The following is a 15,167-nucleotide window of genomic DNA, read 5'->3' as shown; positions in this document are numbered from 1 at the left end:
GGGAAAATAGTTTACACAACCATATTTTTGTTAAGGTTTCATCCTATAAAACAGACAAAAAATTGGCTGCATTGACCATAACACACACCAAAAACTGAATCAATAAAATGTGGCATGTGACAAGTGTTAGGTCACAAAACATAAAAACTATATAACAATAAACAAGAGCGATATTAGTTTCACTTGTTCATCGATCCGGCCAGCATGGCCTTCTACAGATGGTTTACTGTCAGATGGCCTAAAACAAGCCTGTTTCATTAAAATGATATAGTATCAATCTTCCAGTGTAACTTCTTCCCATCCCCAGTTCTCGGTTAGCTGATGGACATGAATCTCATTATTTATTTTAACTTTAATGGATACCTTTCATGCTAGAGAAGGAAATGGAAAAGAACATTAGGTTATATGTGCCATTTCTCTGCAACAAAACAGTGTGCCTGTCATTATTCACAGGAAATGTATCCCCAAAGGCAATTCTCTCTACATTTCCAGGCTATGTGAAAGCAAGCACAGTGGATTAGTTAAATTATTTTGACATACAGCAGCAACCTGCAATCAAAAGCCATAGGTGCCCAACATTAAAAAAACACATTAGCATCTCTATTGATAATCACCAAAAAGAAAAATGAAATGATTGTAAAAACAAAGGAGAATGTGTGCGGATTGGGTGAGCGGCGATCATAAAAGAAATGGTTTATTTTGTTGAGCGACTGCTAACGTCTCCCACATTCTAATTATGCAGTGCGGTGTGAAGAATTACAATTTTCCATGCAGGCTATTAGTTATTGTATTTTTCATAACGTGATTAAACCTTTTTGTGCTTTCATGTTATTTTATTCAGCGACTGAGTATGTGACACAATGTGGGAGGAAAGCTACTTAATATACCTTATCCATACTTTATTAGTGTAAACAGATTTCAAAACTCATTGGCCCACATGTATGCAGTACTCCAAATAGTGTTGTATCTGCAAAACAATGCATCAGCCATTTGCCCCAGGATTTTGTGTAATGTACTGAAAGAAAAATGAATACCCAGTCTAACTTTTCTTTTTCCATTTTCAGCACTGCTACAGAAAAACTAGAAATATTCTTATTTAGCACTCCTTAGCACTCACAAGGGGCTCATGATGTAGAATAAAAGGCATCATCCCAAGTACGGCTGGATAAAAAGAACTTAAAATACTAGTATGGACAATGAGTAGAGACCAAAAGGTACCTCTCCCTTTTCTTGGTTGTGCCTCAAGCCTCTCCCACGGTAGAGAAAGCACAAGCACTGCTACAGTATAAAAAGATGACCCTATGTGAAACAGTCAGTGCTGAGCCTGTGGCTAATGGTAACATACTGCATAAACAATACGTTTTCTTGGTTTTTCTCTATTTGTGAAAAAGCTTGTTTTATTTTTTAACCTAGGCAGTTGACTGACTTGCCTTGGGTTTGTTATCCATGTACTTGTGTTAGGTTGCTTGCACATGTCCGTTGTCCATAGGTAGGAATATGTCCTGCTCCAAAGTTTGCCGGTTGTACAGTCGGCTTATACACTGGTTGTGAAAAACTCAGCCATGTGTGCTGCCGGTTAATAAAATGGTTGCCCATGTCCAAGAATGCACGTAAATGCATGTAGCCCAATTAGGTGGTTTTGTACAACTCAAATTCTGCTTACTAACACCATTATTCAAAAATAACATGCAAATCACTGCTCAAGTGTAGTTGCAAGATCCTTTACAATTTGCTTCCGATTTTAGCCTAGACAAATCCACCAGTTACAGGATATTGTTCCAAGGCCTTGCATTACTAATCTACATAAAGTATGTTGTTATATAATAAATGAAATTTTTGTCAATTCTCACAAATCTTTCGGTTGCTGAGCTCAAATTCAACAGCTTTCATTGTGTCTGTACAAAGCCTGCAGATAAGGAAATACTGATCACAGCATTAGGCAGCACAGTGTAATCCCAGATGAGAACAGAACTCTGATTGGTTGCAATGGGCATAGATTCTGCTTTGTCTCAATGAATATCAAAATACAACAAAAAAAATAATAATAAAAATTGTTGATTTCAAGTATTTGTATTAATATTTATATTAAACAGAATCTATTAAAAATGAAGCGCGCAAACACTACTGTTATGACAGGTGTGTCAATCTGGTTTCCAAGAGAGGTCCTCTAAATTCATCAGACGGAAATGTCTTAGCGCTCATACATTTTAGAGCAATTCATGCATACTAAAGTTCATAATTTATATTGTGGATATTCACTACAAATTCTCAAAACAGAATCACAAATAAAACGAAACTTAAAAACAAATACAGCGATCGCTCACACGGCTTCTGCTATCTTGCTGTACAAACCAATATTTTGTCTTCATGAAAATCTAGTCTGCTGGGAGGCAGAAGTGCCTCTGGTAGGTTGTATAGAGTTTGTAAGAGATTGTATGTGAAAGCACTCTGTGGACAAGAAAAATAAAACTTCCTAAATCACAGAAACATTTAACTGTTCTAGAACCAAGAGGAAAATTTGCCACAGAAAGTCAGATTGCTTATTAACAACTCTGCATAGGGGGAGTTCATTCTTACCACTGTGTGTAGTAGCAATATTTTATTCATACTTAAACACAAACATAACTAAACATTAAAACATAACTACATCTGAAATAATGTGCTATGTATTCATGTACACTTAAGTAAATACATTAAAAGGACATCTATCATCAGTTTAGAGATGGTAGAATAATCCAAGTAAGAAGTTCCTAAGGAACACTCAGGACTTCTTTTATCATCATGCTATATCCAGAAGGTTATAAACGATACGCAAACTAGCCTGGGGCGCTCAGGCTACGTCACCCGAGCACCTCAGGGAGCCTAGTATATTAATGTATGCACACCCCCTGTAGCAAACCCCACTAGCGCCAAGGGGTCTGTGCATAGATTAAAATACTTGGCTCCTTGAGGAACTCGGATGACGTAGCCTGAGCACCTCAGGCTACTTTGCATAAAGTTTTTAACTCTATATATATAGTTATCATAAAAGAAGTCCTCATGAATGATGTTCCTAGGAATCTCTTACTAGAATACATCTACCATCACTAAACTGATGTTAGATGTCCTTTAAAGAGTATGTACCAACTATTTAGGTTCTTCGCCAACCACGGGAACAGTGGGGTCCTACTATTCTCCGAAAAGAACGGGACTACCAGGTATCCAGAGAACGGCCAATACCGGTCGGACTGATTGGTGGAGCATCAGGGCAAGCATGTGTCCTCCTACTCTATTCAATTGAATGGATGCGTAAGAAATACAAAAATTAAACAAAAAAAATTAGTTGGACAATCTCCAAGTAGTAGAAAGCAATCGCTTTCATAAAGTGCAAGAAATAAGAATCTGAAAATTGTAACAAAGCTCAAAACTATTGGGTGAGGTTGGGCTCAATGATGATGTCAAATCAGAATTGGTCAGCCTTCTAGCTTTCAAGGACAATAACTTCAGCCTCACCATAAGCAAAATGGGAAAGTGGTCAGGATAATAGCCACAGATTGCAATGTCATGGGATTCAAGGGACACCTCATTGGGTAAACAGAACTGGTTATCGTCTTGTTGGTCAACTAGTTGTAATTATCATAACATGTTGAGATAGAGACATGGTGGGTCCTTTTTAAAAGTAGTTCCCTACTTAGGGTTAAATACTTTCATACAGTGTAATATTTTAAACAGCTTATCTACCTACAGGAGATACCATGGAATGGAAAGCCACAGCATATCCTTTTGCAAGAATTACACCTCTCAGAGTTTTGACACAGGTTTTGTAAAGTTAATCCAAAACTGTACAACTCAGGACATTTAAGCGTAATGTTTTTTCTTTATGGTTACAATATAACAATGGTGTGATTGCTTGCATCCAAGTAAATTTTAGAAGCATAAAACCATACAATAATCTGATGAAGCACAGCGTAAGAAGTATCCAGTTATACAATTTTTTTAACTTCATTTACAGTAGCTATAAAATCACTCATGCTGTTGCATTACATTACCCAAGGGCTCCCCGAAAGCCAAGTTGCTAACTTTATAAATGTATTTGTAGAAGCTCAACTTAGCAACATACTCTAGAGGAGTCTTTAAAATACATGAACATAGCTTGAATGGTAGTTCATCATCAGTAGAAATGCCAGTGGCATTCAACTGATTAAACTCTCTACTGCGTAGTCTCGTGTTGCCAGCAAGAATTATTAATCTGTCTGATTTGGTAAATTTGTTATAAAATGTTGAATAACAAATTATACTGGAAAGACAGCAGAAAGATGACTTGAGGGGAGTTGAGATCAGAAATAAAATTTAAAAAACCCTAAAAAACAAAAAATAAATTACAGAATCCATGCAGTGCTTTTTATAGCTGCAGTAATAAAAGTTGAAGTGTTTCTTTTACAGACAAGAAACCAAGAGGTCCCCTAGTGTGCTGTAAATGTTAAGAGGTCCAATTAAGTAGTGGACTCAAGAGATCAAGTGTTAAATGAATTGGACTCAGTGTATTTTCAGCAGGCATTTCTCTATAAAATTACTTCATCAACTGTCAGGCCTGTCTCTCTGTTTTGTTCTAACTAAGCATTACACTACAGCAAAAGTCATAACTCTTAAAGATAGATGTGATAGTAAGAGACAACAAAAGGAGAGCCCAAACTGTAAAGAAACTAAAATCACGCCTATGAAAAGAAGAACATCCATCAAAAGAAAAGGTCTTCATCCACCATCCAGGTTAACATTTCCATGGAGAAAGGGCTCGAAATAAAAGAAATTCATCACAGTGCGAAAGCAAAAAGTAAAATAACAATGTTAAGGTAAACCTAGCTGATAGATCAAATCCTGTCATTTCTACTTATTTTCCTAAAATATACTGTAATAGAAACAAATTACTCAAGATGGCGCCGAGATCTTAGACCACACCTCAAAGTTTTGAAGCTAAGGAACGTGGACCTGACGTCAATGTGTGACAGCAGGTAAGTTCTCCAATCAAGAGACTTCATAAGCTGGGAACTCTCATCCCTCTTCGGCTTCTTTCCCATTTTCTATATAGATTTGTGAAACCAAATAAAGCTTGCGCAGTGCGGATCTGCCCTGGGAAATAGCATGAGCTTGTCTTGTATCAGCGTTGGTCTGATTCATTTACTTGCGACCATTCACACATGCAATAATTTAATAATTTGAAACACAGCCAACGCACACTAAAAGAGGATATCTTAAATAACAATAATAATGAAAAATGAAAAAAAAAAATTACAAGCAGGGAAGGGTATTTAATAAAAAGAAATAAAATTGTCACAAACCCATAAAACCTTCCCACTGTTACAGCAGTTTTGATGTCATCCATGCAATTTCCATAGATAGACAACACACATGCCATGTCACCTGCGATGGTGATGTGAATTATGCACACCATAATTCACTGCACGAAAGAGCTTTTGATGGGTGGGGAGATTTAGCAGTTGAGTACTGATGGTTTATTATTAAATCTCATTCCTTACATATGTGCGATTCTAGGTCTGGAAATTGCTAAAAAATTATGACTTATAACTTAAGAAAACAAGGTGGGGATTTAATATTCAAGTACTGCTTTTATCACTGGACATTAAAGAAAAGGAAGTAAATAAAAGAAGTAAATGAGAAACTCTTAATTGTACAATTATTTATAAAAGTAAATACCTGTGTATACAGTTCTTGGACTCCAGATAGGCCATGCCAGAAGCAGCATCCAAAGAAAACTTCACAAGCTGTTTAGTTTTCATCTCATCTTTCCTCTTTCTTAAAAAGGTCAAGAAATCACCACCTGAGAAAACAGACAAAGGGACATTTAGAGAAAATGAAATTTCATTGAATAAAATGATACCAAGATAAACTTTCCAAAAATGTATTTGGTTCATGAAACATGGACTGTGTGTCAATCATATTTACCGGTGGGAACACTGCATTAATTACAGCTTACAGTGCCATGACCGTCTGATATGATGCTCTCTGTCACGGCCACTCTGTGGGACTACTACCCTATCCTTAAATAATTTTCAGAGTACTAGACAATAATCTGGATGGGTGGCAGGCTAGAGATAGATTACATTAATCTTCTGCTCCTTTAACAGTGTGCAATTAAAGAAATACGACTGGAACACAATACATGTTTCATTGAGCAAATACAGCAGTTTGGGTCTGCCCTTACCAAAACGAATATGTAAAATTATACAAATATAATTTTGTCAAAATACATAATAAGGGAAGAAAAAACATACAAGGCTACGGCACCTCAGGCAGTACACTCAGGAAATAGCAGGTATCAAACAACCGGTGCATGGAGAGGGCTCATGGTCTGAGCCCTCTCCATAGCAGGTAAGTCTCTACTGCATATTGTTATACCACCGATCGCTGCGGGCGCCTTCAAAAAGATAGTGGCCATCTTGCCAAGGATCGTTGCTCCCCATGACATCATCAGGGAGCGGTGATCCGTCGCCATTCAACCCTGTAATGGAAAATAACGCCCAAAGTCAAAAATGGCACTTTTTTGCCATTTTGAAAAATATTTAAAAAAATCAAGTGATAAAAAGATACATATCAAATGTACAGTCCTAAAAATGATATAATTGAAAACGTCATTAAAAGTCGCAAAAAATTACACCATCCACAGCTCCATATAACGAAGTATGGAAAAGTTATTAGAGCCAGAAGATACAAAATTTAAAAAAATGAAAACCTTTGTACAGGTGGTTTTTATTTTTGTAAATGTATGAAAACATTCTAAAACCTAGCCAAATTTGGAATCCCTGTATTCGTACCAACCCATAGAAAAGTAGACTTGTCAGTTGGGGTCCAAGCCCACAAGAAAACTGAGAAAATACAGTTTTTCACCAATTTCAATGAATTTGGAACTTTTTTTCCCACTTCCCAGTACACAGCATGGTATATTAAATACCATCAATACGAAGTGCAATTTGTTATGCAGAAAACAAGCTATCACGGAGCCCTTTACATGTCTACATAAAAAAGTTATAGATTTTTGAAGGTGGGGAGTGAAAAATGGAAATGAAAAAACAAAAATTGACCTGGCCCGGTTAAAACAAAAAATTGTAGAAGTGTATTATAATGTAGCCACAGTCTGACAGAAGAGCCCAGAGTGTCCAGGTCCCAGTTGAAGTTGGCAGGAAGACAGAGTGAAGGAGATGTTAAATGCTAGAATACAATATCATTGATTCAGATAAACATGTTTAATTTAAAATTAAAAAATGGTTTATTGCTTTAAGACATATTAAATGTCTACAATAATAAATGAATGCCATTCCAGTATTTTTTTTATGCCTATACACCATTTTGGCAAAATGCTTGACAATCCTCTACCTTTTCCCATAAATGTCCATGCTATGTCTGGCAGAAAGTAATAGTCAAGAAAATAGAATCAAAATAAAAATTTTGCTGATACTTATCAAATGTAAAGCTACTTTCCCCTGATGTCAACCGTCAAGAGACTTTTCCAGGTCACCCAAATGATCTGTGGTTAAACCTATCCCACTGATATTAAACCATGGGCTCACAGATTTGAAGATGTTAGAGAAGGATGTAGTGTCTTCCAACAAATTGAAAGTGGACAAAGAATTTGCGAAACAATTTACCGGAGACAGAATCTGACGTAACCTGGCATCGGCAGCCCTTTTCACGGGGCTCCCCCAGGTAAGTGACACAGGGGTGGGAACTGATTGTGAGGTGGAACATCAGTAAGCCTCTTACATGCCATGGTCATGATTGCCTGTGGCATGTAAGGGGTAAAACCTGTCATGCGTGTTAGAGTCGTGCGTCAAACTGAAAGAGGCACTTTTCTCCAATAAGAGATCACTATGATGGTCAGAGTCCTCTACACTGTGGTTGGTCTGTGAAATCCAGCCATTCACACTTTAAGGGCGCAAATGTAATGATTTGATTTGGTTTAGAAGCGGAATCAAAGCGCATATTGGCCTGCCACAGCGTCTCTGTGGAAATGCATGCAATCGCTAACCAGCACCCAGTGTCTTGTATTGTTTAAATGCAAGACACCACATGCTGGCTACCGATCACATGAGTGCCCACAGAAACACATATGCAATCGGGCTACGGGACACCCCTGTGCGCTTTGATTCTGCTTCAAATGTGCGCTTTGATTCGGCTTCTAAATGGAATCAAAGTGGCATGTAAATTACTGTAACAATTAAACAAAATTGACAATTTAGACATGAAAATATTTATCCCATAGGACAGTTTTAGTTTTTTTCAATATCCATTTAAAGCATATATAAAGCTGGCAAAATCTGGTGCGATGCCTGGGCCTACATTGTTTTGTTTGGAGGAAGATTAGGTATACTTAGTAACCCACTGTGTTAAGTGGGGGTTTGAAAGGCTTCTATAATAGAAATATACATTAGCAATGTAATATATTCTTAGCAATGTATAGCTACTTATGCTTCACAATAAACAGGATAATACAGGGTTATTAAACAGATTTAAGAGCAGACTGGCTGCGTCTCCAAGGCTCTGGCATATTAAGCTGAAGTGTTTGTGTGAAGGATTTGCATTTTAATTGCCATCATCCTTACATTTCTTCCATTGTGCTAGTTCTAGATTTCAGGCTTCTTAGGAAACAGGCTCTCCTCAGGTGATGACCTTAATGGGTTTTCTCCCTTAATGACAGCTCCTGGTATGTTACACCTGCTTATCCTCAAGCTACTCCTTAGCTGTTGTAGTTTGTAGGTTTTAAAGCCTTCAGTTATAATAAGTTTTTCATAAGGAAGGGCAAAAACTGTTAAAATTAGTTTTTTCTTTTTAACTACAGTTCTTTTCGTAGTATAAAGACATATTTAATAAAATGATAAGCAGCAATTTTAAAAGACGTTTCTTCACAATATCCTCCTTCTACCTGAGGGTGATGTCACACATGGCGTTTTTAGGCCGTTTTCAGATCGTAAAAACGCATGCCTTTTTGTCAGGCTTTCTGAATTTGCACAATTAAAAACGGACAAAACCGCATGCGTTTTTTTAACGCATGCGGTTTTTTACAATCTGAAAACACACTAACCGAAAGCGACCCAAAAACGGCATCACCCTAAATATTCTACTTTTATTGTACTGTCACATGGTGCGTTCTTGGACAGTTTTTGGTCTGTTCTTCATTCGTTTTTAGACACACTGAATATGCATGCATTTTTGGATGTTTACCATGTGTTTGGCCAGTATCATCCTGTATTAACATTTTCCCATCTGCTTAGACGTGTGCCACGCCACGTGTGCCACCACACTTACCATGCTTTTGGCTGGTTTTAAATATGTTTCTCAGCTGCCTATACTTCTAGAAATGAAGATAAATAGGTTCAAAGCAGCCAAACCCATGGTAAACATTCCAAAATGGATGAGTTTTAAAAACGCATCCGTTTTTTTTACTGTCTACGATGAGTTTGGCTGCTTTGAACCTGTTTATCTATTAAGATAAACAGATGCTAAGCAGCCAAACGACAAGGTAAACGGTCAAAAACTGATGATTTTTCATAATCAATCTGTACAATAAAGCCAAAGCAATTCTGAACCCACATGGTGAACAGCGTAGAAAAAAAAAAAAAATTTGTCAAATTCCCTCACTAAAAAATGTTCCAAAAAGCTATCAAAAAATGTACGTGTTCCTGAAAATAGCAACCATTTTTGCATAAAAATAAACTCTTAATCAGCTCTGTCAACCTCAAAAATACAGAACTTATGGCTCTGAAAAGTTCTTGATACTAAATCAAATGCAATTTTCTCCAATATTGGTTCAGTGAAATTGAGCAAAGATAAGAAAAACTATAATTGAAGTATCACCATAATCATAGTGAACTAGAGAATAAAAGATAAAATGTTATTTTTAAGTTACGGTGAACGGCTGGAAAATAAGGGCTCAAAATCCAAAACAAAAATGGATGATTTTCTTTGTGTCCACCTTGAAATAGTTGATAAAATCTCATGAATAAGGTATAGACACCCTAAAATGAACTATACAGTATCTCATCCTGCAAATAATAAGTCTTTATATGTTTGCATTATCAAAAAAAAAAAAAAAAAAGTACAATATGACAATAAAAGTACAATATGACAATATAAACCAGCTCTGAATGGCGCGGTTTTCATTCGATGCTCGGCCGTGTATAGATACACAAGTTCACCAACACATGTGGGATACACTCGGAAGAAATTGGGTATCAAACTTTGCTGAGTATTTCATCATTTAATTAATTGTGAAAGTGTAATTTTTGGCCTAAATGACTATCTTTCAAAAAGAATTTTAATGTTTCTAAATCGCATGTCCATATTGTTTTAACGCCTGTGAAACATTACATGGGTTAACAAACTTTGTAAGAGTTGTTTTACTTGTGTTAAGAAGTGCAGTTTCTATAGTGGGGTTATTTATATATTTTTTATTATTATTTAGGCCTCTCAAATTCACTTGAAAGCTGAGTTGTCCCTTTAAAACATGAGTCTTACCGAAAATGAAAATGAGAAAAATCACACCTAAATTTCTAAGTCTAACAACATCCTATTATGGTATGTATTTATTACAAGAATCATGAATAAAGGAAAGAACGTTAACTGAGCAGTAACGTTCTAGGATAGGCCAATAGTGAGAGGGCACATAAAAAAAAACATGTCATCATAAAGCAGACATTCCAGAAATGTTAGTTACCAAGATATTTTTGTGGTCCGACTATGTTCCTGGACAGTAAAACATTTAAAATTTTGAAAATTTATAATTTTTCAAAAAAGGTTTCAAATTTTTCACTTTATTCAAGCAACAAAACACAAAACTTATAACTTAAATTGCTCAACTAACATGTACAATGTGTCACGAGAAAAATCTCCTAGATACGTTAAAGCACTCCAAAGTTACGACCAATTATCGTGACACATTCCAAAAATCGAGTCTGATCATTACACTGAAAACAAGTGCCGGTGATAAGGGGTTATATAGTGCCATTTGGATGTACAAGTTGCGATGCAGAAAACAAAAAAAAAAAAAAAAAAAAAAGGGCACTTCAGGCCATAATCAGTGACACCACCATATACAGACCCTTCCATTATCCCTTCAATTGGAGTGATCGAATGGCTCCTTTGATGTGGAAATCGCACAGGAGCTTTCTGATCCTCAGCACCTCTAGCGGCCTTCAACAGACATGATACAAAAATGCTTTATACTTTAATGCGGTAGTTGTGTAGAATAAGGTACAAATTAACAGAAGATCACATGTTCAATCCCCTGGGTGTTGTTGGGAGAGGTATTATATCAGTTAAAAAATAGAAAAATAATATATATACATATATTATATATATTTCTATATTTATAATTCTATAATATACACACACCCTACAGGCCCAAAGAGAGTTTTGTCAATTCTGATCTTCAGGCTTACCAGAAAGGTTAAATTACGCCACTAGGAAGTACAATTTGTTCTGCAGAAAAGGTTAGAAAGTACTGACATAATGAGAGGAGTCTCCAGCTCAGGATCACCCTCTGTGATCCTAACAAGCATTGCATCTGGCAGACCATTTCCAATTAATTGGCCAAATGTAACACAGCATTTCCTTGTACTAGTCACTGAAGAAGAAAAGCAGTTGATGGCAACTTTCCACAACAAATTTAGCTCTTTCTAGACTAGTTCACTTTTAATAGAGGACATGCAATACTATTTCCCCCTTTTGTGGTACTAAACCTCAGTTGAATTGATAGGCTTTATCACAAGGGGTCTTATTTAATTTACACAATCTGACAGTGGCCATGTGAAGTCTGCTGTGAACAAATAGGTGGGGGGGGGGGGATGTGAAGTTGTTCCAATAAATGCAAGTAATGCTGACAGGAAAGGTAAAAACTGTAAATATTGTAACAATGTACCCTGTTGCACAAGCACTCTACTATTACTACCCCTATAGAGCCCAAACATAACAAGTGGGAGGTTTAAGAGTTAAGAGTTTTTACAGTTAATGGCCATTTTCCACAAATCCCATATTTGCCTTTCGTTTATTTCCTTATTGGACACTGGAATAAAAAAAAGTTGTGAAAGGATCATACTCCAACTTTCCTGCTGTTCCATAATACATAAAAAGCCCTACATACAAGCAACCTCAGCTCCCCAGGTTGCTCACATACCTTATACATCTTACTTCCCAACCCTAGTCAAAAGCCAAACCAGTTAACCTACACTGTACTGAAGAGATGCAACCACATTGAAGCAGCACTGTCTACAGTAAGAAATCAGCTCCTTCTGGAATAGATGTACTGGTCTGGTTTAAACCTGCATCATGTCATTAGGCTTTCAGAAAGTCATGCTTGATGTCAAGGGTGGTGCCTTACAAGGTGGCTGAAAGAGGCACACATTTCCTTATCCGAGCCTGGAAAACATATTTGCATATTTTCCTGCCTCCCAAATGGTGAGGTATCCAGGGGCATTTATTATTATACATCCCACCTAATGCTGTGTCTGCAAAAAATAATGTTGCTATCCCTTTCCAGTCACAGCATTAAGGCAGTTATAGGGTTGTGTTGCTTCTCCAAGGACACACACCAGGAGGTGTAATCCCCAAACCAATTTTTATTTAAGAAAAGAAAGGGAAAAGGACATAAGCACTAGATCTAATGGTTATGAACCCACATAAGAATTGCTGGAGAATTGCTGTTATAAGCCACTTCAATGCGGTGCTAACGATGGTGGTTCAAGCAAAAGCTGCTACTTAGGAACTAAATTAGGATTAGGCTATTTTTACACAGTTTTCATTGGTGTCTGGTGGAGGTAAACATCAGAAGGCTTCTTATGTAAGAATTCCACTGCATATTTGACCTTTTCTCTGACAGAAGTTTCTGGAAATTTTGTTGTGTTATTGGCCAGAGCAATTTTAAAAATTTTGACTTGTGCAAATAAAATCAAAATTACAACATCATGAATTAAAAACTAAACCCCAACAAACCATATATTTTATGAAAACAGACACTTGCCCCATTTCAAAATTGCATTAAGGAATTTATAGACAGACATGTTCATTTAATTTTTATTCTAACTGTAACATTTTATAAAAAGTACATAAAACCTTACTTTGATGGCAAGAAATGTGCACCAAACAGAAAATACCGTAGTTATCTTCACACCCCTCTAAATGTGATAGATGAACATGTGTAGAGCTCATAGAAACCTCAGTCATATGTTCACATGAATAAATCACACCATCCCTAAATCTGAAATAATATTTCTAGCCTGAAAGCATAGTTTTGGTTAATATTAAACAGATAAAAAAGTAAAGACAAAAGTGTTCCCTGTATAGGAAAGGGTTAATATAATGAACATTAGTTTATGTTATTGCTTCCAAAATTTAGCTACAGATAAAATAAACATTAAAATTGTTGAATTTCTGTGAGTAGCTCCTCTGTGCAGCCTCATCCACCTTTCCAGTATCCTGCTGGCTAAGAAGATAGAGCAAGAAGGGGTTTAGAGGGCTACAAATTTGGATCTGGTATCTAGATTCTCAGGGTTTTGTCACCTGAAAGTGGAGAATCTCCTTTTTCATATGAATCTGGGTTGGTGTTCCTGGTACCAAAGATCCAGAGATCTGGAGGAATCTGTCTGCTATAAACACTGCTGTTACATTTTTTTTAAATTTTCCATCCATAAAAGATTAGCTGCATTTTCCTTTCTCTAATATTTAAACATAAACGTACTTAAATTTTTTACGCCGATATTCTGCATACCCAAACAGCAGGTATCTGCATAGATTTTTGGTATTTTTAGGTAATATTGTTCTGCATGAAAGCGCAAACTATTCATAAAATAACTCAAGAGCTTTCGTTAAGTTACAGTGGAAAAAAAATCATAAAACAGTCATCAATATACATATTGCATTGTATTAAAAAAATCTTTTTCTCCAGCTCCATGGTTTCCAATTATATTGTATTTAGTTACTCGATTTTCATGTACTGTTTGATGAAAGTCATAAGAAGCAAGAAATGTCTTACAGACTCAATTTCCCACAAATGACTTTTACAACAGAATGTTCTCATCTTTTTAGTATTGATTTATTGGGTTTTTAGCTTTATAGTTGGCTGAAATAGTATATGGCACTAAACAAGATTTTGTCTTAATAAAAAATACTGATCATACGAGCATGATAAGACAAGTCGTCACACAGTTTATGTGTGATTAAATCCTATGTTTTGCAGGGCAAAGAGAAAACTAATGAACTACAAAGAATACAAGAAGTACAGGGGATACTTCAATTGATGGGTCCTTACTGCTGGGATCCCCACGATCATAGGAAAGAACCCCAATCTTCATTGATCACAAGGCCGGGTACAGCTCTCGGCTATCTCCAGCACTCTTATGTGCCAGATATAGCAATAGTGCCATGCTCTGCAATTTCCAGAACTCCTGTAGAATAGAATGGGGTAAACAGGATGCATTCTCAACCTGCCACTTCCTTCAGTTCGTGAGAAGGGAAACCCCTTTCTTGTTACTGTCAATCACCGCTCTCCACCAATCAGGCTGTAATGAACAGAGTTTCCGATAAGGATAAAAGGACAAAGACTGGCTCTGCATTGCTTAAGAATGTTTCCCTTGATAATTCAGTTATGGAAGGACAGTCTACCATAGTCAGGTGCACAGCTCGCTATCACAGAGATTGTGGGTTATACGAGCTGTGCACTTGTGGCCCCAGGGTCAGATTTCTGTCCACTGGAAGTAAACATAGAAACTTTCTATAGAAAGACAAAAAGCAGAGATCTAGCAAGCTCTAAGGAATTGATACAGAAATAGGAAAATTGAAAAACTTTTTATTGTAAAAACATTAACGTTAATTTGCTTAAATGGAAATACCCCTTTAACCTGGCAATGTGTCTAAACAAACTTCCCCTCCTTATTCATGTAGACTACATACAGATGATTAGCAGTCGTAAACGTGGACAAGCTTCCTGATAACTGAATATAAAATAATCAGCTCACCCTCCTTGTTTGTGTCCCCTTACTACACAGGAGCACACAGTTATCCATGGAGCAGGGTAATACTTGAAGTACTCAGAAAAACGTCCAGCAAGGTTGTAGCAGAAAAAATCATGTCTCCCCATGATTAAAGAGGTATTCCGGGAATAAGCATCCAGCGTGTCCAGTGAT

At 36.6% G+C, this 15,167-nt stretch overlaps 1 protein-coding gene across 1 annotated transcript in view; it reads right to left on the bottom strand.

The window, feature by feature from the left end:
- The window catches only part of FER (FER tyrosine kinase), a 124,616-nt gene that overhangs the window by 22,333 nt on the left and 87,116 nt on the right, over positions 1 to 15,167 (bottom strand). The window contains exon 18 of the mRNA XM_072140454.1: positions 5,692 to 5,815. Within this exon, the coding sequence (XP_071996555.1) occupies positions 5,692 to 5,815 (124 nt within the window). The remainder of the gene's footprint in view (positions 1 to 5,691; positions 5,816 to 15,167) is intronic.

The sequence above is a fragment of the Engystomops pustulosus genome, chromosome 1, assembly GCF_040894005.1.
Source record: "Engystomops pustulosus chromosome 1, aEngPut4.maternal, whole genome shotgun sequence".
NCBI lineage: Eukaryota > Metazoa > Chordata > Amphibia > Anura > Leptodactylidae > Engystomops > Engystomops pustulosus.
Note: the sequence above shows the minus strand (reverse complement) of the source record. Positions and strands in the feature narration are given on the sequence as shown.